The sequence below is a fragment of the Notothenia coriiceps genome, unplaced genomic scaffold, assembly GCF_000735185.1.
Source record: "Notothenia coriiceps isolate Sejong01 unplaced genomic scaffold, NC01 NC01_scaffold00006076, whole genome shotgun sequence".
Taxonomy (NCBI): domain Eukaryota; kingdom Metazoa; phylum Chordata; class Actinopteri; order Perciformes; family Nototheniidae; genus Notothenia; species Notothenia coriiceps.
In genome coordinates, this window is record NW_011338777.1 from 143,898 (window position 1) to 169,397 (window position 25,500).

The following is a 25,500-nucleotide window of genomic DNA, read 5'->3' on the forward strand; positions in this document are numbered from 1 at the left end:
TCCGGAGGCGGCTGCCGATCGAGCCTGTCGATCGAACAGCCCACGGTCCTGGGCGAGTAGCAGGGAGCTAAACGACCTGCCTATTAGTCTTGTTCCCCGCAGGCGGTCGTCTCTACCTTCGCGGGCGTGACACCACCGCCAGACCTCGAGTAGTCGTCACCGTCGACCGTCTTGGGCCTCAGGGCGTGCCAGTCCCCGACCCTGAGCCACCGGTCCGCTCTCTGCGCTCTCGCCTCGGGGCACGATTGTGGTCGACCCCCGAGGGCCGACCTGGAGTGGTACCAGAGCGGGCGCTTTCACAGACCTCAACCGTGTGCCTCCTCGCCTTCTCCTACGCGAGACCTAAGGAGGTACAGCGCTGAGTGCCTATCCGTCCTCTGTTGCAGAGTACAGTAGCCGGGTGCGCGACGTTTCGGCTCTCGCTACGACCGAGAGGCCCGCTATCGGCCGTGGGTCGAAGCGGGACAGAACGTCAACCTGCGACGTCCCGGCACACAGTCCGCACCCGTCAGCGTCTGATCTGTGAGGGTTACTCCCGGGCTTTACCGGTTCCTCTGCGAGGTCCAGCGCAAATTGCTCCCCTTTTTAAACGGGTTCCGTTGCTCCTGTTTCTTCTCCGTTGAGAAAGGCCAGAAGGGCTCTACAACCTACTCCACAGCAGAGCACCTCTCTGCGCTGTCGTTGTTCCGTGGGTTGAGGTCCCACGGACGCGAGGGATCTCGACACGGCATAACCTCTTCCCGACGGACGAGGCCGTATCGGCGGATACCTCTGGCCGACCACGTCGCGTGGAGGATGCGCTCCTTCCGGTGATGTCGTCGCCTTCAGGCCCCCCCCGCCCGCGACGGCCGCTTCCGGCCCGCGCTAAGGTCAGCTCGCGTAGCTGACTTGCCAGCGATGCCGTCTCGGCGTCGCAACATTGGCCCGGTCCTGCAACTTCGCAAAGAGCCGAACGATTCGCGTATGGTTGCGCCTCCGACGCGCTCCTAGACAGTTCGTTAGCGTCCCTCGGTCCCGTCATGACCTGCTCTATGCCGGCCCCCGCTAGTGCCTGTAGACAGAGGCGCAAGTTGCGACCGCGACAGCTCCGGTGCCCGTTCCGTTACCCTTAGTACCACCACCGTCCTTTCTCATCTACCGAGTTGGAGTGGTTTGGAGGGTCTGCGCCCATTTCCTCCTAGCACGCCTGTACGGCCGTCTAGCAAGCGCGCTCCCTAAAAACCGAGACGAGAGCAGAGGTACGCTTACTCTACGCTCAGTTCTTCCTTTCCTCCTTCTCCGCGCGGACGCGTTGGAGACAAGAGGAGCTTCCCAGGTCCGGCGACCGGGAGTGTCGCCGTCAGGAAGCCGGGTCCGATCGGAGCTCCGCAGCCAAGTCTCATGGCTTCCGTCGTCTCCAGTGTCGGGTCGGGGCTCAGCGGTCGGGTCCGTCCTGCTCCCCGCTCAACCGGGTCTTTTATAGGCCAAGGCCGACCGTCGGGTCCGCCGTCGTTGGTCCTTAAACCGCCGTCGTCAGCTACCTTCTTCTTCGCCTTCGCCGGGACTGTCCGAGGAGAAGAGGGGAGGCACTGTCTCGACCTTCAGCTACACGAGGGTCCGAAGGTCTACACAAGGTGCGAACCCCGGAACTCTCTACGCGAGTTGCGCCGTACGGAGTTCAGACCGTTTTGTGCTACAGTGCTATAACAAGACAAAAGAGATATTTCCGGTAAAAGCTAACTCGCGCAGGTCCGGAACGTCCGCTCCCGCCGTCGAGTTTACTTTTCTTTTTCGTTATTTTGGTTATTTGTCAGGCGGTTAACAAAGGGCGAAAACTCTCCGTCGCATGCCACGAGTAGTTTCCGCCTATTATCTGCCCAGACACTTCCCGTGGTGGCCGGTCGCGCGTAGCGCGTCACTGCTCGACCCCAATATCTCTCGCGATCGGCGTCGCGCGTAGCCCCGTCAACAGCCACCCCTAACAGCTTTACCCCATGGTGGCACAAGTCTGTGATCTCCCGGTATTTGTGTTGTTTATCTCTGAGTCTTCCCATTTCTCTGCACTGTAGAGGCGACCGAGATTCCTCGTTGTCACCTGCTACGAGTGTTACAGACGAACCCAAAAGTTCTGTCAATGTGCCCCGATGTCAGGGGTTAAGCGACAGTCGGGGGGAGGGCGAGATCCCGTAAGACATAAGTGTCGGCTCCTTCAGTCGGCGTATAAGATCTCTCTCCTCTAAGAGAGTGAAGATCTTTCCTTCCGTATACGATGATTAGATCGGGCGGCTCGGTCTCACGCTCCGCCGAAAATAAGGTTCAATAAACGGAGCAAGGCTCTTTGAAACGGGCACAGTGCCCGCATGAGCCGGGGTTGTCGATAGCCTCCTGGGCATGTTGCAGCCCGAGGCAGGACGAGCAGACCTGGTGTGAGTCTGCGTCCGAAATCTTCAACCCGCAGAGCCGAGCCTCCGATTCCCTGACTCCTCTGGTGTGAGGGAGAGACGTGTCCATCTTGTTCGCCATTATGGCGACGTGGGAAGGACGCGCTCGTAGCAGGTACTTCACCGAGAAAAAAATCTTCTCCAACCTGTCGTTAGTCCGAAGAAAAGACAACGGCGTAGGATTTTTTCTCGAATAATATTACCTGGTGTGGTAATATGTGGTAATATTCTTTTAGTCCTATTCTTCTCTGGTGTGAGAAGAAAAGAAAAAACTTCCTCGCTATCGTGGTGTCGTTAGCGAGGGAGGCAAGCTAGCAACAGGTGTGCTGCTAGCTTGAAAGTCAAAACCTTACCTTTTTAATTTCCAGAGAAAAGAAACAACGGCGAGGTCGATTGTAGTATTACCTGGTATGTTAATACTAACAGTCTTCTTGCAGAAGCATAAAAGTAGCCGGCGAGCGCCCGTCGACCGAAGTTAGCTTGGGTTCAGTCTGTGGACTGTTAAGCTAGCCCGGCTACCGATATAGAGATGTGCTCTGAAGCGAGAAGAGGTGTTTGAATGACGCATGCGACGTAGCGCAAGCTACTTATAGGGGTTGGATTCCCTGACGCTGACGTCAAGATCACCAGCCAATCAGGATTGGCGTAATGAGATTGATGCTTCTGTTTGCTCCACGGATGAGGCGCATCCCATAGTGAGACATCGAACGGAGTGTTATGAATGAGAACAAAGGCAAGGCTGCTATAGGTCAGTGTATTCTTAAAAATGAAAGAGATAATCCTTATAGTATTTGTAGAGTTAAAATGACACAGCTAAGCAATATAAACAATTAGATGTAGATAATCCATTAGGTCTCTTGCAGTATTATTTAACTCCAGTTATCTCTTAAGTATATTAAATAATGCATTGTTAGAGGAATTTAAGAGTTGTATTGCCAAAACTAGGTTGAAGTTGTTGCATATGACAATTAAGCCTTTCCATACAGGACGGACATGTAACATATTCCACATTCTAATGCGAAAGTAAGTACAAATCTAAAACGTAGGTATTTTACTCGTCACTGTAATGACTGTACATATGTTAAAGGTTGTGTTGGGACACATCTTTGTAGTCGAACCAACTAAAATAAACTGTTCCAGTTACCTTCTGACATCAAAAGGATGTAAGTCCATTTGGGACGCATGACTGTGGTTGTTTAAGTGTACACAGATGTGCAGCACCACCAAGAGGCAGACCCACTTATGACCTCGTACAGTATTTTTGACGTTTAATCATGCTCAGAACAAATCCTATTAGCTTTCTGGAACAGACCTAACCTGTTGTTTTTGTTTCCTTATTTAAACACAGTGTGTGATCTTATGCAAATGTCAGGGTAGCTGCTATTTTCTTAAAATACAAATGTAATGAGTTAAGACTTTCAATTCCTCTAATAAAACAGTTCCAACAGGTCTAAAAGAAATGGGCAACCAGACTACAGTATACAGAATTACTGAGTTTTATTGAAATGTAATAACTGAAATTTTCCGTGTTTATACAGCTAATTTAAATCCTATAATTTGAAAATAAAATGGTATGTCAGTAGATCAAGTCAAAAGGAAAACAATGTCCCTGTGCATTTAAAATAAAGTAAACATAGGTTATATCTTTATTTGAGATGTAGGATTTCACTGTAAAAGCAATGCGGGTGCAGGGGAGAAATACAATACAGACCCTTCCAACAATTTAACATTTTCAGACTTTAATATTGAAAACTAAATGAGATACTCTTAAGACTTTTCAGGGATCTTCAAGTGTATCTGATTCTGTACCGATAGTAATATCACATTTGATGTCCTTTCAGAATCCTTTACCCAGAGTTTTAAACTTCAAAGCTGCTGAGTGAGCTCAAGATGAAGCTGCTGCTTGGTTTGTTTGTTCTGGGGGCAACGCTGGGGGTCCTTTATTCTGCCCCGGAGGACGAACCCACCGGCATCTCAAAGGACACCTTAAAACGTGAGTCAGCACAAAAGTCTGAATTTATCTTTACCTTCATTTAGAGGGAACATGGTTGATGTTGTTTATCAAAGTCAAAAGTACATTTTTATCTGCCACAGCAAAAAAGTATGTTAGAGTTGTTTATTCTGATAATGTAAACAGTGTAATTACATCATAGGCTTTCTACAAGTGTCTTAATTAGTTTTCAATGTCATATACTGTAAATCAGATTGCATTATTTAACAAAGAGACAATCGTTTTCACCCTATTTGTGTTCTTCTTACTCAGAGTTGTCCCTGGATGGGGAGAAACTTGTGGACGAGGAGGTGAGGCGGGCTCTGTACGGGGTGAAGCAGATGAAGCAGGTGATGTGGAGGAACGAGCAGAAACACGAACACCTCATGAAGTCTCTCCAACACAGCAGTGACAAGAAGAAGGTAAGAACAACATTGACCAGGCAGACAGAAAAAAAGCACACAGATAAAACACGTCTTCCCTTCTCCCACCAGGAGGCAGACCAGCTGACTAAGGAGGTGACGCAGAAGCTGCAGGAGGCCGAGCAGCAGTGCAAGGAGTCCCTGCAGTCTGAGTGGGAGCAGTGCAGGCCCTGTCTGGAGGACGCGTGCAAAACTTTCTACACCTCCACCTGCCGCAGGGGATATGGCTTCTTCCATGCCAAGGTATCCAACTCCACTTCAGACTTTCTTACTCTAACCTCCAACCTAACCTATTGCAGCAACATCGGGAAAAATAACAAAAATACAACTTTTATTTGGCTCTTTTTGGGATGCAATATGTGGCTCTAGGTGGTGGAACTGTCTTATTGTATTTTTCAGTAAACAATGCATCAAAACATCAGATAAGACCCGTTGCATTTGTTAATAATGACATTAGTCCAATTAATGAATAAATATTGCTGCACTAGTAAAACATGTAAATGTGCCAAAACAGCATTTTTTATGTAATTTCCTTTAGACCAGTGCTTCAAATACTTGTGGGCCTTGATTAGTTGTATTTAACCCTTGGTAGTGTCATCAGTTGGGATCACTTTAACCAAAGGGACTGTTTTTGTTGCCTTATTTTCAATATTTTTGGAGGTCTGAAGAGGTTCAATGTTACATTATTTAACAAGACAATATCTTAGGAACAGCAAGTAAACTACGTTTTGTGTTGCAGAATTTAGTTTTTCTTACTCCCCATGCACTTCTTGTGACCCTGGGTTACAATAACAAAAACTCACCTCCATCTCTTTTCACTCTGTAGGTGGAGAACTTCTTCCGCAGAGTGTCTGGGCGCTTCGGCCCCAAAGAGGCCCGTCTGGATGCAGGGGACATCCTGGTGAACCAGGGCCCCGAGGACAGCGACATGGAGGCGGACCGCATCGAGGAGTCCTTCAGCAGCCTGAGCAGCAGGGTTGGGGGGCTGGTGAACCGCAGCGTGGAGCTGGTCTCCAGGATGAGCGGCCGGCTGGACCAGGTCCTGCAGAAAGCCTTCCTGAACTACACCGACTCCCTGATGGAGGAGGACACCGCGGCAGACCCCTACGACCCGGCCCGGGACTCCAGCTTCCTGCAGGGGGTGGGACTGGAGGACGTGCTGGAGTCCTTCTTCGACTTCGGCAAGAGTGTGGTGGAGGAGTTTGGAGCAGTGGTGACCCAGAGGTTTGAGGACATCCAAAAGGCGGTGGAGGAGCAGAAGAAGAAAGGTAAATACGGCAGAAAAAATGAAAAACATGGATTTTTTAGTTATGAAGAATAAATGATAACAGAGGGCATGAATACTCAGGAAAAATCATGCATTGAAATTGTACCTAATTCAAGTACAGAAATATAAGCATGAAAATATACTCCAGGTACCAAAAAAAGAACACATCAGCCCTTTTCAGTATAATATAGACCTACGTTATATATCTTGATTATACCTGTTGGGGAAATATTTTCCAAAGCCCATAACTTTGACCCAGTTCATCAGTTCATACTGTCCTGACTGAGCACCTGTGGGCTTTGGAAAATATTTCCCCAACAGGTATAATCAAGATATATAACGTANTATATATCGTATATCGCGATATAGTCAGTAAATATCGCGATATCATTTAGAGACCATATCGCCCAGCCCTACTTGGAATAACTTTAGTTGAAATGAATCTTTGTGACATTAAATGTTATCTCGTGCATTTTCAGGTTGGTTTTTACATTTTTATAATGTGACTTCTTTGAAATTCTCAAATCTTTAAAAAAAAAGCCTATTGTTGTTTTTCGCACACTGGTTTTATTTGAAAACAGTTGTCTAATTTGTCTATTTGACTGATTTGATCTGGATTAACCCTCTAATGTGTTTTTATCAGTGCCATTGATTTGTGTTTTAAAACTTTATTTCAATATTTATTATTGAATGTTTTTTTTTATTTAGTTCCTTCTAAATAAATTGTTTTATTATAATTTTTTTATAAAAAAAAATGTCAATCATAATTATATCATAGATTGGATGGAACTGCACAAACCAACGCATACATTGACAGACTCTCTCTCTCTCTCACACACACACACACACACACACACACACACACACACACACACACACACACACACACACACACACACACACACACACACTCTCTCTCACTCCCTGGCTCTCTGAAGGAGGATAATCTAGCCTGAGGGTTTTCTGGTGATCTAATCCTGCCCGTTCAATTTCCTCCTCCAGATGAATATATGAGAGTCCTGTCGTCTCTGTGCACTCTGTGTCTGCAGACCTCAGACCAATCAACTGTTTTGATTACATGGAGGAGATTAAGTGACATCCGTTTGATTCACTGACTACACGTGAGACCACAGAGTTTGAAAAATGTGGAGGGAATATCCTGATGTTCCTAAAATAAATCAAATTGAATATAGCTAGTTGTATTTTGGTCAAGACCCTGATTTGCAGGAAGGGGTTTCTTTCATACAGTCTTGAACATTACTACCATAATACAGTATTCATATTGGTAATATTAGCATCATTGAATATGTTTGCTCACCTCAGTGAGACCTTTACCCAAGTATGAAATATTACAAAATGAGAAAAGGAACATTTGTTTTTATTTCAAGCTTCAATGTTGTGTATTAAAGGAATAACGCTTTTTTGAAACTACTGTGGGATAAGATGTTAAATATGCACGCCCCTCATGCTCAGTTTCTCTTGTTTTCAGGCGGTGTTACATTTTTCGTATCGCTGTACGACTATGAAGCGAGGACGACGGATGATCTGTCGTTTAAGAAAGGGGATCGCTTCCAGATCATCAACAACACGTGAGTACAGAGGCTCTGAACACTGTAGTGTGTGTGTGTGTGTGTGTGTGTGTGTGTGGTGTGTGTGTGTGTGTGTGTGTGTGTGTGTGTGTGTGTGTGTGTGTGTGTGTGTGTGTGTGTGTGTGTGTGTGTGTGTGTGTGTGTGTGTGTGTGGTGTGTCTTGTGTGTGTGTCCAAACTTGCATGGCCTCAAACTGTCAGAGCTCAGATTTAACTCGATCAGAGTGACAGCAGACAGCCTGCAGTGGTGTGTGCGTGTGTGCGTGTGTGTGTGTGTGTGTGTGTGTGTGTGCGCAAGCGTGTGTAATCCCTCATTGTATTAAGGCATTCTGGGTTAATGGTTTCCTTTAATGGGCCGTCTGTTTAGTCCAGATTGCTTTCCCTCTGATGTAGAACCTTCCTTTAGTTTAGGGTTTTACATTTAGGTGTAACAGTGTAAAACATACCACTCTTCTCTCACTTAGTCAAATACAAGCTATAGGCAAAAAAAGATACTCATTTATTACGGAATTTAACTATGTATTAAAAGACACCAACAGTGCACTGAAACTCATTAGATTGTCATGCACTCTTCAATATGCCTCTTTAAAAGTATATTGTACATTTCAGTTATTGCAAAACTCCAATCCTTAACTTTGTGTTTGGCATTTCTATTGCAAATAGATATTTATTATCCAAAATACAATATTCCTTAATTTCTAGAACTAAAGGAATATACAAAGAATTATGATGAAAAAATGAAGAATTTCCTACTAATTTCTTCTGTCCTATTGTATCAGCATCATCTTTCTCCCAGGTGTGCACAGGTGTGAAAGTAGGCAGAGCTCCAAGTTCTCCACAAATGCATCCCTCAGTCCTCCAGCTGCTGTCCATGGACATTCTGCTTTAGCAGTAATGAAAGGCCATCTGCTTTCAGAGAAAGAATAGGAAGAGAACAGATTTTCCCTTCACCTCAGTTCCCCCTCTCATTTATTATTTCTTCTCTAGTCATATAACTTTAATGTTTTCCATTGGCATAAAGTTTCTGATTGTTCGAAATGGACTGAATACGTTACGTACATTCCGTATACGGAATACGTTTAGACAAATCTTACATTAAAACCAAAATGAAAGCCTTTCAAAATGCCAACTTATGTAAAGAACAGCACATGTGCATTGATTCAACTGTATTATTATTATTATTATTATTATATTGTTGAATTGTATATTTAGTTCTGTCAATCAGGGCCATTTACTGCAGAACAATTACTTTGTATATGTTAAGAATTTAACAGATGATTCAGTATTACTTAAACTTAATTAGGATTTGAATGCAGGACATTCACTTTTCCTTTAAAAACAAAACAGAAAAGTTTTTCATTATAATACTTTTTACTTCCTCCTCCTCCTCTGTTTGATGTGTCTCAATAACAAAACTGACTCCTGACGTGTTGAGTGACGCAGAATGAGACCTTGTGTTCCACCTACCTGTTTACAGTAGGTGTATTTTTTCCAATCATGCTTTTGTGTGTTTTTTTATTTCGAATGAACTTCTTCTCTCAGGGAAGGCGACTGGTGGGAGGCTCGCTCCATCAACACGGGGCAGAAAGGTTACATCCCGAGTAACTACGTGGCTCCAGCCGACTCCATACAGGCTGAAGAGTGAGAGCTTATTATCTATCTCTACCTCCGTCATCCTCCAATTTGAATTTCGCTTTTTCTTTCACTCTTCTCCTTCACATTCCTGTACTGTTTCTCCCCCTGCTCGGTTATTTCTCTGATTAAGAAGACATGATGCGGCTGGGCGCTCACACATTGTGACTCAGCCGTCATGTACTGACAGTGTAAACAATGGAGGCCTGTGTAGTGGCTGACAGTCGCTGGCATTCCCATTGCTGTTCATCCGGTGTGACAGAAACGAGTGCTTCAGACAGCTCTGCCCTGGTTTCGCATTGGCTGTCAGCCATTTGACTAATACAAGATGTTTAAGCTTCTCATAAAACCCTGGTGGAAACTAGCCCAAAACGTTAGCTTTAATCTTAAAGATTGAGTGCAAGTCATCAACAGAGGTTATGAGTTTTAATTCCTTCTTCATTTAGTGTTGAGAAATGTTTTCAATTCAACATGACTGTATTTGTATCTCTTAAAACTCTCACTACTCATAAACAAATGAGAAAAGCTAGTTATTAACATTCTTTACAGACATTATCTAATGTTTTCTTTATTTATAATAGCCCCTTACATGTAATGGATCAGGCTAAAAAGTTGTAAAGTTAAAAAGCTGTAATTATAGTAATGTGATATCCATTATGTTGTCTTAAATTAGATTTTAAGGTATTTTATTGCCTATTATTTTATTGCCTCTGATTTGAAGGTAACCACATATGAACCACATAAAAACTGCTGGTATTGTAAATGAATGTTATGTAAAACTGACTAACAATATATTATGTTCTGTCCAGCTTTAATATTTGACTTGACAATTTTATAGACCGGGTGTTTAGGATTCATCTAAACCCAGAGAATTTCCACCAGCAGTGCTCTTATTACCCGAACACAGAAAATGCTACTTGTTATGCAGTTTATGACATGTGGAGCTCCTCCTGTCTGACTCTCACTCTCTTTCTGCAGATGGTACTTTGGTAAAATGGGCCGCAAAGACGCCGAGCGCCTCTTATTGCATCCAGGGAACCAGCGGGGAACTTTCTTGGCACGAGAGAGTGAGACGACCAAAGGTAAGAGGATTCATTTCATGAAAAGCCAGACCGTAATGAAAATGCTGCAGTTTTGATATTAAAGGCAATGATGAAAGCCTTTCCTTATTTGTGCTTGTGGGCTCCGTTTTATTGCGGCCATATGTTCATTATATGGGAGTTCTTCTTATTTGAATGTCGGTTAGAAGTTAAAATGTGTTTTTATGTTTATCAGATGTTCTGTGGGATGAAAGCCTGTGATGCAGATTCAAGAGTTTCTGCTGCTCAATCTAACTGACTTCCTGTGGATCCTAAAGGTGCCTACTCTCTGTCTCTCCGGGACTGGGACGAGGTGAAGGGCGACAACGTCAAACACTACAAGATCCGAAAGCTGGACAACGGAGGTTATTACATCACCACTCGGGCCCAGTTTGAGAATCTGCAGAAGCTGGTGAAACACTACACAGGTATGCAGCACATTCCTCTTGTTCTCATGTGGGAAGCGCTTAGACAAATTGTTATTTACAACTGGACAGCTGCTCTTACTAAAAGTTGTTTTTCCTTCAATGTTCAAAGGTTTTATTGTCCTGTGCACAAAAGCAGCAGCAGCAGTAGTGTAGTTGTTGGCGATGAACATCTTAAGTCCTGGGCCAAGCTAACAGTGCGGCATATAATAAATAGGAAGTCAAATAAAAAAAATATTGCAAGAGATACAATGGTGCACTTTAAATGCAGAAGTAAGTCGGCTATTCTCGGAGTGTTTTATGTGAGAAAATAAGCCAATGTTTTATACGTTTTGCGTCTTTGAAATAAAAGTATTTTATCCAATGACTGCAGCTCTTGCAGGAGAAAATGCATTATTCAGCTGCACATCTGCTGAAATACATTCTGAGTTTGTCTTACAAGCAGTTTTCCTCCTGTGGTGATTTTGAAAGCAGTGTCTTCACTGATCCGCTCACAGCTCAGAAATCACGTCAAAGCCCCAAAACAGCAAACCATGTAAGGCTCAACCCGAAAGAAGCATGAATATAAAATGTATCGTTAAAAAACAAAACAGACTTAAGCCTGCTGTAGTCTTCACATTTGAAAGGCAGGCAGCTGTTCTCGTGGAAGATACCCAGCAGATTGTCAAAAGAAAGCGTCTGGATGAGGAAAACACACACAGGACATTTATGAAGAACACAGTTACACTCACAGAGGCAGTATCCATAAACAAGAGGATGTTTGTTTTTACAGCTCCTTAACATTTCATTTAGGTCGTGTGTTGTTGACACTGCTTGCTTCCACACGATTCATGTAATTTACTCCCGGCAGTGCGCCTTATAATTGACTCTTTGTATTCCTCTAAGTGCGGGCTTTTACACTGAGTCAACAATCCCTGAGAACATCTTACCTGTTCAGTAGCTTCAATATAACAGGCTGCTGCTCGCTGTGTCTCCCTTTACTGTGTGCAGAATGACAATCATGCATTTCATGAGATGGTTTGAATGGCCTCGTTCAGCTGCTTTAGGCCCTAAACTTTGACTACAGTCCTTTTTATTACTGAAATTGAAACTTTATTGAGTTCAACACATTTCAAGTCATTATGGTGAGAATACCATAACATTTGATTATACCTGGGAATCAGCATAAAAATAAATAAATTCGTTTTTTCTGAGGAATGACGGGTCAAGAGTTTAGTGCGTTTATTTTGGATTGTAGTTTGTTGGTGTCAAGTGGCAATGTATTGTTTTATTCATCACACTCCATTTACTGCAGCATAACTCCCGTTGCTGCTACGATTTTGTTCTTAACTCGACACAGTTGTTTTGTTTGTTACCAGGCTGGAGGCTGATCATTCAAACATAAAGCTCATTCTTTTCTTTCTGTCTTCACATCTCTGTTCCTGTCCAGAACATTCGGACGGTCTGTGCTACAGGCTGACGACCGTGTGCCCCACGGTGAAGCCTCAGACTCAGGGACTAGCTAAGGATGCTTGGGAAATCCCAAGAGAGTCTCTCCGACTGGAGCTCAAACTCGGCCAGGGCTGCTTTGGAGAAGTCTGGATGGGTAAGAGACCATTAATGCTGTTACTGATTAAAACACACACGCATGGACTTTGGCTTGTGAAGATGTTAATGGGTTAACTGTAAGGCAAACAAATTGACTCATAACAAATGTGGTATTTCTTGAGTATTCTTACTTGGTCACACCAGAAAGCAGTACTGTGAAATACATTTTTGCACAGGCTGCAACTGGAAATAATTGGTGCTGGGCGTTTGGGGTCATAGTAAATACTTGTGCTCTTTGAACCTAGCTGAAAGGTTTGAAAACAAGAGATAACACACAGGCTATGTGACATTTACTCCTCTGTTACGGCTGACTGCAATGCATCTTTGATTACTTTCATCATACATTAATCCGCAGATTAGTTCCTTATTAAGAATTGATTTGGTTCATTTAATGCCAGAAAATATTGAACAACACCTTTTACAATTTCAAAAGCCAAAGTTGCCATGTTAGTAACATTTGATTATCTGGACACCAATGAAACAACAATGGTATTCAGTTCAACACCATAGAAGAAAAAGTAAACCAGCAAATATTTTCATTTGAGAATCTGGAACCAATACATTTTTGCCATCATTTAATTGAAATGGTCTGCATTCAGTCCAACATGTTGATGATCACACACTATGTTATAGACCTTTAAAGGGTTTCCGTTGGAGTCACTCTGTTAATTCCACAGAAAGAAAACAAATGAAAGTGTTTGCTTAGAGCAAAAGCTGTATGACGCGAATGCAGGTTGGATTTGTGTGAAATTGGTCAGCTGATGTTAGAGTATGGAAAGCCTGACGTGTCACACACTGGGATGCATCCACCACTTTCCTATGTCAGCACCACAGATACACATGAATACACACTGTAATATTTATGTTTGAGGCTCACACTGATCATGAATTATTAAATAATATAAACAACTGCATGGGCATCCACTCACACGGCCATTAGGGTTTACATACAGATACAAAGCATCCGCTGTACATTATTTATAACTGATGTCAATTTAATGTGAAACAACTCTGAGGCAGTAAATGCACACAAACTGAGTTTATAGATTTGCGTTAGTTTCAAGTTGAGACTGACCTCTTTAAAAAGCTTGTCTTGATGCCTCGCTGGCCCACATACTGATGTAAACGCTGATTACTGTTGAGCTACACACACGCACACACACACACAGCTCAGTAATTACAGGTCACCTCCTGCGCTTCAGTTCTCCGGCCTGCATGTGAGACGGGGCTTTCAGGGAACGCGAGTCTCTTTCAGCTCTAACTCTTTCATTAAGCGTGGCCTGCAGCAAGCCTCGACCTGCGAGCCTCCGCTGAGCAATCCCAGGAATCCCTCTGTCCCTCTGCTATCTGTTATTGATGGTTTTACACTACGCTACAACTTCTGACTGACCGTTTGTGTCTGTTTATTTGCAAATACATTGAATATACACAGACAAACGGATAAGAAAATACAGTACAGAAAAAGGCAGAAACAGATGTTAAAATGTACAATATATTAGAAAATATACTAATAATAATTGTTAAAAAAATACTTAAATGAAAAAGGAAATGTGATTCTGAAATGTGTGTGTGTGTGGCATGTGAGTGTGTGTGCCTGTGTTTGAGGAGGGACTATTGGTCTACTGACATTGACTCCTAGGAAATAGTCATGTTTGATGTCACTGAGTGAAACAAAACAAATAAGGTAAAACAACATGGATACACTTTACTGAAATCCAAAGGGAGAAGCAGCCACTAGAACTCCTGTTTGTTCCACATTGAGTTTTTATATGATGGCTTGTGCTGGTTGACCTCCATGTGCTCGCTACCATATATTATTATTAGATATTATCATTGCCCTACTTTGTCCTCCAGCGTGTGTGTGAAGTTTGTTCAGTGTGATTCATTCATGAAGGTCAGCGCTGTGACGGAAGCAGCCGATCTCCTGCCTCAGCTCATTGTAGGCAAACAGGGCGTGAGTAAGTGGCTCTGCAGCAGGAAGTGGCTGATTGTTTTAGCCATGGAGTGAGAGCAGCTCCTCTCACACGGGAGCGCTGCCAGAGATTACTGTCATGACGGCGGATTTTTTAGGACCGACTTTTCAATCACTTAAAAGGGGTCGAAAAGTATTTAATGGATCCTCTGTGTTTTAGAGTTACGGTGTGTGTCACTGGATGAATTGGACATGCCTTAGAGCAATTATTTCCTTAATAATTTCAAGGTGTTTCGGAGCAAGTGCACCAATTGTTACAAGTGTTTGTTCACCACTGTTGAGTCAAAACTGCTCCACCAAATGAACATCTCAATTTGAATATCAACCCTTCGCTAAACTCCAAGAATGAAACATAATTACTTATTGCCATCAATTCAGAGATACAGGGTCCGACCATTTAATCAGGTTCGACTAAAGCACTCTTTTGTGCACCATTCAATCTTGAAATGTTAAATACCGAATTAAGGATACCCTACGTCCACACGGTTCCGTCGCGTTGAAGCTTGCCGGTGGGCGTGTCTGGCGCGTGACCAACAACCAATCACATTAACCTCCCGCCCCGGACACTCAAGCACGTGGGTGATTGGCTAGCGCTTGTACTGGCATATGATTTGATTGGCTTGCGCTTCCGTCGACACTTGAAAAGTTGAACTTTTCTCAACTTTCGAAGCGAGCAACGGAGGCCAAGCGACGCGACTGTACCACAATGCAGTTCGGCAAAGCTTGACGTCACCCCATTCAAAGTGAATGGGAAGCGTCTCCGTTGAAGCACGCAACGGAACCGTGTGGACGTACCGTAAAGGGTCTTTAACATATTGTGATTAAATGTAGTGTAGGGCTGCTCAATTAATCGTATTTTAACCGCAATTACGATTCTGGCTTGCAACGATTACGAAAACAATGTAATCCAAATAAAACGATTATGTTTTCATTATTATTATTACTTTTTTTTCCTTTTTTTTTTTTTCCGTTGAATTATACCGTTAAAAACATACGGTTCACATTTTTTTCTCTCCAATAAATGGATGTTTTCAAAGTCAATGAATAATCACATTTAATAATCGCAATTCAAATTATTGACCCAAATAACCGAGATAATGATTTTTGCCATAATCGAGCAGCCCTAATGTAGTGTTACATTTATGTTCCCTTGTTGTACCGTTCATATTTGTCCTTGTTGATGTTGGAAATGGAGCTGCGATGACTTGAACTGACAATAAATTATCATTTGAAATATAACATTGTTTTATGGTTCATTTCAAACCTGAGTGATCATTTTGTTTTGTTTTATTCAGGCACATGGAACGGCACTACTAAGGTTGCCATCAAGACCCTGAAGCCCGGCACCATGTCCCCAGAGGCCTTCCTGCAGGAGGCTCAGATCATGAAGAAACTCCGGCACGATAAACTGGTTCCTCTCTACGCCGTGGTGTCTGAGGAGCCCATCTACATAGTCACTGAATTCATGGCCAAAGGTACGAACTCAAAGGGCTGAAGTCAAGTATCGGCACAAAATACAGACATTGTGGATAATAACAGGAAAAATCTGTACCGAGGGACATTAATGTAGCAATCATCTTTAACCTCTCATCCAGTCAGACATCATTATGACTCATTGAAACCCTGAGTGTGACTCTTATTATAAGTGCACTTAAACTGTATTGGTCTGTGAGAGCAATAAAGACCAACATAAAACTGAAGTTAATGCAGAAAGCCTCCATGATGTTTGAACTCATGTTGCCTTCAATGTGTTTTTGGTTATTTGAGCGTTTTCTGACACTGAACTCTCAACTAATGCTGAATTAAGTGTTGTTTTTACACTACGCCCAAACAGATATATTCACCATGCTTTACTCTGAACTCTGGCAGGTAGCTTACTGGACTTCATGAAGGAGGGAGACGGTCGATATATGAAGCTGCCGCAGCTGGTGGACATGGCTGCACAGGTACGATTTATAAAACAGTGTGTACACAGAAACTCCCTCTGCCTCCCACCTGCCCGGCTGCTGTTTTAACTCAGTGTGTGAGAGGAGCACTTTTCATGCATCAGCAACAAAACAAAGAAAGCTCCATGTGGGAAACTTCCCAGCCGTGTGTTTATCAGTCAAATATTCAGTCTCAGTTTGGTCTCCGTCTGGCTGTCATATTTATTTAATATCCTATCTAATATCTCTACCCTCCCCCTTCACTGTGTGTGCCTGCCCTGGTTTTTCACCACTTAACTGCCACAGTAGCACTTAAGCAGCGCTCATCAGAGGCCACTTAAGCCGGCCGGGTGCGCTAACCCACCGCGATCTGCTCTTAATTCGCCTCCGCTCATTCCCAGGCTTCTTCCTACTCACTCAGCAGCGGAGGGGGAAAGTGTTTGAGCGTTACACCGAGGCGGGTTAAAGATCCAGATAGTCGTGTTAAAGATTTGTCCAGTTGTCGCAGCTGCATATAATCTCGTATTTAAATAACTAATATTAGGGTTGAATGATAGGCCAATGACCCCGCTAATTGAGTATTATTATTGTAGTTTGTAACTTTAGATGGTTTCATTTGTAGTATCTTGGATTTGTAATGACTGTTTTTAAGTTTATTTAACTGTAATTTGACTAGGTGTTTCTGTTGCCCTATATGTTAATGTTTTTGTACAGCCCTTTGAATTGCCTTGTGTTGATACATGCTATATTAAAAAACGTGCAGTGTTTTATTCAAAAGTAATTATTGATCATTTTATTTTCATTTCAATTGATTGAAATCTGTATCATCATGTATTTTCTGTCTCCAATCCCCGTTTCTTTGCATGGCCCGCTCCCGTCTCAGATCGCAGACGGCATGGCCTTCATCGAGAGGATGAACTACATCCACAGAGACCTGAGAGCCGCCAACATCCTGGTGGCTGATAACTTGGTGTGTAAGATCGCCGACTTCGGCCTGGCTCGGCTCATCGAGGACAACGAGTACACCGCCAGACAAGGTCTGTATTAAGAACTGGCACATGTGTGTCTGCCTTTCCTAAGAACCACATCAGCTATAAATACATGAGAAAGTGATTCTGAACCCTTCAGGCCTTCTTTGGTGCTTCAATATAACCTTTGGTGTCACTCCAACACTGGTTAAGCTAAAACTGTTTCAAGCATTCAGGAGTGCTTTTGGAATAAGACATGTTTGGTGTTAGTGTGAGAAGATATCAAGTAATTGCTTACATTTTATAGACCTTTTGACTGTTTAAACCAAAAGAGAATCGGCATATAAATAAAGAAATGAGAATAATTCATTACACGAGCACATGCTGACACTTTCATTGTACATTCAGTGTACCTGCATCACATATCACAATGTTTCACTAACTTAATGAACAATCAGTTAGTGTTTTAACTGAAGATGAATGCCCCAAAGGTCAGATCAATCCATGATGAAAATATTGATGAATCCTTTTTGGTTTTTATTCTCTTTTTTCCCAGGTGCTAAGTTTCCCATCAAGTGGACGGCCCCTGAAGCCGCTCTGTACGGACGCTTCACCATCAAATCTGACGGCTGGTCGTTTGGTATACTACTGACTGAGCTGGTGACCAAGGGCAGAGTGCCGTACCCAGGTAACGATAAAGAAGCACAGATGATGAGGAGAAAACTGTTTTTATGTCTTTTTTTCCCTTTTCATTTGACATGAAGCTGTTGTCTATATTCCTGGCCCCCTGCGGTCATGAATAGGTTGAACTTCCATGGGAAACAGGAATAATTCATTAACCTCGCCTCAGGGTGATTCTGAAATTGAACTCATCCTCATCGTCCTTTATTAATAGCCCTTTCCCACACATGTAGATGTTACATAATGCATAACTACATATAGATGATACGTAGATGTGTAATGACTTGTTAATGCATGGGAAAGTTGATCTCTCACATGATCTCCCGCTTCCTGTGGTGTGCAGCCTCATGTCTGCCCCCTGCTGGAGGACAGCAGTGCTGCAGTGTGTCTGTGGCACTGATTACAGAGCGTGCCATATGGCAGACTTAACCACCATCTCATGTAGAAGGCCATCTGGTTCCCAGGGCCCTCTTTGGTTTCAGAGCAACCCGTTTGGTCTAATTATTCGCCCCAGAGCTGCAGATTCAGGAGGCTGAACCCCTCTTTTCGCTTCTTAAAAGAGGAGTATGACTCACGGGACATGTGTGGCTCTGTCCTGCTGAGTTGCAGTCTTTCTAGGCCTCTCTTTTTTTTTTTTTTTCCCCCCAGTCTTTATGAATTGTATTCCACATTCACAAGCACACACAGAAAAAAGTACATTATATCACTGTTAGGGAGGCGTGTGGCGCAGTAGACTAGTGCGTTGGTGTTGGGATCAGGGGGGCACAGGTTCAAACCCCACTGCAGTCAGCATGTCGTTGTGTCCCTGAGACACTTCACCCCAAATTGCTCCTGTGGGGATTGTCCACAGTATTGAGTATGTACGCTTTGGATAAAAGCGTCTAACAAGTAACATGTAATAATGTAATGTTAAACTCAGACACATTAAACTGATGTGACAGCACTCAAAGCAAAGAAGTACAAAGTAAAATAAATGAATAAATAAAAAGTAGTTACTCCTCCTCTCTAGGCATCTCTATTTCTGCTCTTTTGTTTTAAAGAAGCGATATGAGGCACGTATACCGAGATCACGCAGCAAGCCTGGGAACACATCGTTCTTTTTTTCTATTTCAGTCCTTCTTATATATAGATTCACACACACTCATTCAGCTATTCAGACAGGCACGTTATTAGAGCTGAGGGTTTCAGATTTAAGACATAAATCACGCTAACACCTCAGCATCCGAAGTGCCCACGCTGCCATCGTATCCGGGTCCCAGCAGTCGCTCCGGGCCCTTCCTCTCCCCCAGAGTCTGAGATCATCTGATCCCCTCTCTCCCACAGAGAGACGCAGTGGGAGGATGTGGTTGGGACCATACCACTGTCTCTGAGTCACAACCTCTTTTAGCTGCTGTTCAGCTCCCCATGGAGCGGTTTCAGCGCCGTGTCACAGGGTTCAGGATCACTGTCTTCCTGTCTTAAGAAGATATCCACGTCTCTGGTGCTTTAGTAGTGCAGGAAAAGCCAGAAGAAGAAGCAGCACTGTGGGAGTGGCAAAATCCTATAAGGGTTTATTTTAGCCAAATATGACTGGTCGGTTCGGTTTTAGTAAATGTTTCTGCCCTGTATGGGTCCTTACAGGAAATACTGTTCCACCTAGGTTGTTTTTTCCTTCATCTTTCTCATTTCACACAGTGGATGGGCTTCTTCTCTAAGCTGCCTGATGCCAACATGTTTCTCCTGCTTCAGGCTGTGCAGTGGGTTGTTTCCTGATAAGATTTGCACAATTTTTCTTCGCCAGAAAACTGTCCCACTTGTCATTCATTCTCCTAATGAACTCCCACTGACCCACAGAGGGAAGTCACATTAACATGATTATTGTTAACACTAATCCGTGTAGCTGTTCATTTAAGTGGCATTCTATGAAATGTAATCTAAATCTCTCTCGTCAAATAATAGCTACAAAACTATAACTAATGTAAAAACCCTATTAGTTTTGATACAGTATGTATCAATATAAAATTACCTACATGTTTAGGAAACTGTTGAGCCAATTCATTTCTGTACACATGTTAAATATTACTTGAAAACGATGGTCATGTTTTGTACCCAACTGTATTACATGATGAGTGATGCACATGGGAAAGTGTTATGGTTAAAAACACTAGATGTCCATTCACACTGCATTTGTTGTATTTTCTCTCCAGGTATGGTGAATCGAGAGGTTCTTGAGCAGGTGGAGCGAGGGTACCGCATGCCCTGCCCCCAGGGCTGCCCCGAGTCCCTCCACGAGATGATGAGGCACTGCTGGAAGAGGGAGCCGGATGAGAGACCAACCTTCGAATACATCCAGTCCTTTTTGGAAGACTACTTCACAGCCACAGAGCCACTGTACCAGCCCGGGGACAACCTTTAGTTGGGGGGGGGGATTTTTTTGGGGGGGGTGAACTCTGGCTTCATACATCAGTGGAGAGCAAAGCCGGGTACAACACAGGACTTCAACATGGGAAAAAGCCTTGATGAGGCTGCAGAGACAAGGTGTCAAAGCTACAAACTAGTCCACAGCCACCCTGGCTTATCTGCAGAAGCAAGAAGAAAATGTTCCCTGAAGTAGAGGGACGTCCCTTGGCTAATCGGGGACCAAATGTTTGGGGAAATGTCCAAATGTGCAGATTGGTGCTGGTACTTTAAGCTTTGGGAAGCCTGCTCATCAGAATAATCCACATGGACCGGCCACAACACTGTGATCAAACGGAGAGGGGCTGTCTTCTCATTTTAAATTGACTCACCATTTTTTACTTTTTTAAATGCCCCCTCTCATCTAATTCAACCCCAATTTATTTTACACAGTTCTTTGATATTGAAGTCAAGATCTTTTGTATGTACATGAGTTTGGTTTTGAAATGCAGGTTGATGGGTGATGTTGTTGACCAACAACTATGGTTGAAATGTCAGTGTGTGCTGCGCCTGTGAAGCTGTGATGGAGAAGGTGCGAGGAGGAGGAGTAAATGGACTGGTTGTACTTTACGGATGAACGAATGTACGGAGAGATCAAAGCAGATGTACACACAGTACGTGCAAAGATGTATTTTCAGCAGGTGTGATCAGGTGGATGAGTGAGAACATGAGAAGGCCGTGTTTAGAAATCCTACAAATTATATTTAATACGGTCGCTTGAATGGCAAATCACATCGGATTTTAATATGCTTTTTTAATTGTTTTTTAATTTAAACGGGGACTTGAAATCATAAACAGCTATTTTGATAATATTCATGTGCGATAACTTTTTTCCTGTTTAACATTTTATAAATGTTTTGAATATCAGCTGTGAAATTGAAGTATGTTTGAGTAGTTATCGGAAATAAGCATCTTGGTGCATATTTCTGATTGCTGTAAAAGAATCTTAACAAAGTTGCACAGTTTTAAAATGGCAGTTTTCCCATCTATTCCTGGTGAAGGATTATGTTAGATCATACATGCTGCTGTAGTATTTCTTTCTGTTCTTCTCAGTAAAATACCACAAAACTAAAACTTAACATGCCTTTACTCGAATGAATTCTCTGTCTAACGGAGGGAATCCTTTCATCTAAATCCTAATACACAATTTGTATTAATCAAAGTCAACCAGCCATGTGTTCAGGAACAACAGCTCTCAGATGGCATTTTCCTCTCTAGCTCCCCTTTATGGTTTTCTTACTTCCCAGTTGTAGAGATGATGGATCACTTCTGGGGTGGAGATATTAATACCAGACAAAACAAACACCGTACACACACAGTGGGCCGGTCAGGGCTTTGGTGCTTCTATAAGTAATATAAAAGTCCAATAAAAGGTTACCTCCACTGTCTGTCCAGCGGTATGAGATGGGAAATCTTACTGTCATTCGATAAGTAATAATAAGGATCGGACAAAGATGTGAATTTTTTTTGTTTTTCTTTGTGTTTCACTCACAAGCTAATATGTGATTGTTTCTGAAAATGGAACTTGAACTGGTGGGGAGATGATAATGACATTACTGAGAATAACTAATATGATTTTGTTCAGAAAAAATAAAAGTTGTTCCTCAAAGGAATCATTTAGCCTTCTCTTGTTCTTTGCAAGCAACATCCAACCTCGTTCAGATCAGCCTGCGATGTCCAAGTTTGATGTCCACGTCTTGAACAACTCGGCTCCAAGAAGCTCAATGTGGCCTTTTATAAATCACTCAAGGCTCTTTTGGTATTTAATTGTATTTATGTCCACCAATTTACAACAGGTATGTACATTTTCTTCATTTTACATTCAATAAATAGGAATGATTGACATGGTTTGCATACAGGAGCACAAGCTAGTTCTAATCTTAAAGAAAGTGCTGGTAGAAGTTTAGAAAAGGAGACTGTAGTTTACTCATCCTCATAGTACCTGTGAAGAAACAGAGAATTCATTGATGTCAGAATAGACAAAGTACTTGACTTTAGTTAAAGTTTGAGCACACTTGTCTAAATTCCAGTACCTGTTTTATTCATGTCTTTAAAGAAAAGGTAAATCTACAGTAGAAGCATCAGGTGATTGGTGATGGCTGTGATGGAGGTAAATCAAAGCTCTCACCTGAGCATTTCCTTGTACTTGCTCAGAGCCTCCTGGGTCACATACTGGATGAAGGCGGGGCCCCTCAGCTTCAGCTCCCCAGGGACAGAGAAGATGATTGGGGGAGAGTTCAGGATGTTCACCTCCACCTTGGTCTCCGTCTCAGATTCATTCTGTTCATCCTGGGTGTTTGGTGCCACCTGCAGGATGGGAGAAGTCACACACCAATAATTATCAAATTGCTTTCGGCCTATTGGATTTTCACTAAAAGGGTTTCCCCATACAGTTGGTCATTGGTTTGTTTATTTGGCATTTCGGGGATTGTGTTTTGATTTTTAACGTGTCAAGGCTCCCAAGTTAGAGCAACTCATGAAACTTGTGAATATTCTTTTAGTAGATTATTATTTCCTGAATACTTCCTCTCACTTTCCTAACCATACACTCTATGAATCTACTCTTTTCGTTAATGTCCTCCACTCCTCACCACGTTGACACTGAAGAAGTTTTCAGGAGTGTTGCTGTTCACGGACTGAGCCACCCAGCTGATGTCGGCCGCCATGTTGCTCAGCCACTTGACGGTCTCATCAGTGTGGTGATGGACGATGGACAGGATCTCATCGTACTGCTCTGTGGAAACATCCAACATCTGGGAGGCCTCGTCCAGCTCCACATGCAGGTCCCGGACGCTGGGGCACTCTGGAGGCAGAAGGAGGAGCAGGCAGGGGGGTTAATGTAAGCAGTGGTGTAAAGTAACTGAGTACACATACTTAAGTGCAATTTTGAGGTACTTGAACTTACTTGAGTATTTCAATTTGTTGCTACTTAGTAATTCTACACCACGACAATTCAGAGGTAAATTGTGTATTTTTACTCCACTACATTGATTTAATATCTTTAGTTACTTTGCAGATTTGGATTAATGATGTGAAATATAAAAAACAATTAGATAAGACTTTAGTTTCACCTGGAGTCAAAATTCACGAGCTACCCTGGAGTATAAAAAGTGATTAAAACATGCTTCACCTTTACAAGCTTTGATAACGCTTAATCAAAACATAATGACATATTATTTTGAAATGGGCCAATCTGCATAATGAGTACTTTTACTTTTGGTACTTGAAAAATATTTTGATGCTAATACTTTTGTACTTGTAGTCTAATAACATTTTGATTGCAGGGCTTTTACTTGTATCACAGTCTTCCTACACTTCAGCTGAGGTAAATTGAGAGTGTGTGGGTGGTGTTGATGTTGTTGTTGTTGGTGGTGGAGCTTCACCTGTGAGCAGCGCTCCCTGACAGGCCTCACACTGGCTCTGCAGCTGCCAGCACTCAGAGGTCTGTTTGCGAAGGTCCCGGCACAACTTCCTGTTCTGCAGGAAACGAGGGAACATCTCCCTCCCTACAGCAAACAGAAACATGTTCAACAACTAGATTAGTGTTTTTTTATTAATTTACACTGTGTACAAAGATAAAGTAAGTAAAAAGCAACACACTCTCTAAAATTCTCCAAGTTCCCACATCTCGTTTGAGTGCAATATTATCAATATTTTGTCATTAAAATTATTTTAACAAAGTAGGCCTTTATTTATCCAAGTCATGTACTTGGTAGGCCAACACTGCTGAGGTACATGTTAAACACTTTATTCTTCTCAACTACAATTTACAGGCAAATATTGTACTTTTTTCACATTATTTGTATTTAACAACTTTAGTTACTGAAAGGATTTGGGATAAATAAAGCTAAATAGCGATGAACACGTAATACACCAATAGGTATTGTGGGGGAAACTTCTGTGTAGCAATGCAGGAGGAGTCACCAACTCAAAGGAGACACGGGGAGAGCTGGAGCTTTGATGTCAAACACTGATGGGTTTATTTGGAGCTTCGGCCGGAGAATTCACAAAACAAGTCAAAGAGTCAGAGGTTCTGACTTCACGGTACAGTTGCCACGTCAATTCTGAAGAACTCTACCCCAGACCCATGTATTCAGCTAGTTCAGAGAGAATAATCAACATGCTGCATAACAAGATAGAATCATAACACCTCTATCAGCTGATGCCAACAGGCAGGAACAGGGAGACAGAACACTGAGAGCACAGCAGCCAAGGTTACAGGTGCGTGTGCTCAGTCAGGACAGTATGAACTGATGAACTGGGTCAAAGTTATGGGNAAAAAGTTTATTATGTTGTTACATCGTTTCAGATGTTATGTTTCAGTTGTGCTCTTGATAAGCCATTAAAACCGTAAAAACACGTTCAGTTTCCTTTTGCTTTTTGTGTCTCCTGTTCACCAAAACATACCCATCTGTGATGGAAAAAGAAAGTAATCCAAAAGTAATCTAAAAGTAATTTGATTACGTTTTTAAGACACGTAACTAACTGTATTCGGATTACTTTCAGAGCCATGTATTCAGTAATCAGTAACTGATTACATTTACAAAGTAACCCTCCAACCCTGGTAGTAATATAGTCAAGACAAAACATGCTTATGACATGCTCAAAAACTGATACTTCTTAAATCTGTATTCAAATGTAGTTCCCTCTGTCAGCAATGTGTCAACAACTACAAACACATTTCTATCAGTATTTCTCTGTGTTGTGGTTGACATGATGACTGTTAGGAGTTAAGGGGAGAGGCTGAGCATCTTTTTATGTCAATTTGCACATTTAATGGTGATGCTCAGCCTCTCCCCTTAACTCCTAACAGTCATCATGTCAACCACAACACAGAGAAATACTGATAGAAATGTGTTTGTAGTTGTTGACACATTGCTGNCGATCTATGCTGACAAGTAAGTGAAGAGTAGAAAATATAAAAGGTATTGGCTATAGGGAAATGTCCCAGCAGTTTAGGAGAATGAAGGTTCTAATCTAATCTAATACATAGCCATTACATGTCTAACTCCTGATAATGACAGGAAGACAGAAAGCGCATTATACTAATTATAATAATACTACTCATAATAATAGCAGACATTTTTGAACAATGACCACAATATCAT

The 25,500-nt window shown here is 42.6% G+C and overlaps 3 protein-coding genes across 3 annotated transcripts; 2 read left to right on the plus strand and 1 right to left on the minus strand.

Annotated features, from left to right (window-relative positions):
- The first annotated feature begins 4,267 nt into the window (after positions 1-4,267).
- clul1 (clusterin-like 1 (retinal)) lies at positions 4,268-7,195 on the plus strand. The gene is made up of 5 exons (XM_010768806.1): positions 4,268-4,413; positions 4,684-4,832; positions 4,905-5,075; positions 5,659-6,100; positions 7,149-7,195. Exons 1-5 carry the CDS (start codon positions 4,311-4,313, stop codon positions 7,193-7,195), a joined length of 912 nt encoding a protein of 303 aa, XP_010767108.1. The 5' UTR covers positions 4,268-4,310.
- Positions 7,196-7,405: 210 nt separating this feature from the next.
- LOC104943420 (tyrosine-protein kinase yes) lies at positions 7,406-22,004 on the plus strand. The gene is made up of 11 exons (XM_010768807.1): positions 7,406-7,421; positions 7,589-7,688; positions 9,230-9,328; positions 10,298-10,401; positions 10,677-10,826; positions 12,253-12,408; positions 15,678-15,857; positions 16,252-16,328; positions 17,191-17,344; positions 17,832-17,963; positions 20,143-22,004. Exons 1-11 carry the CDS (start codon positions 7,406-7,408, stop codon positions 20,349-20,351), a joined length of 1,377 nt encoding a protein of 458 aa, XP_010767109.1. The 3' UTR covers positions 20,352-22,004.
- On the minus strand, positions 21,330-23,894 carry LOC104943410 (clusterin-like protein 1). The gene is made up of 4 exons (XM_010768795.1): positions 23,776-23,894; positions 22,984-23,195; positions 22,521-22,699; positions 21,330-22,334 (listed from the first exon to the last, which is right to left on the minus strand). The coding sequence occupies exons 1-4, from the start codon at positions 23,888-23,890 to the stop codon at positions 22,316-22,318; spliced, it is 525 nt and encodes a 174-aa protein (XP_010767097.1). The 5' UTR covers positions 23,891-23,894; the 3' UTR covers positions 21,330-22,315.
- Positions 23,895-25,500: the final 1,606 nt, after the last annotated feature.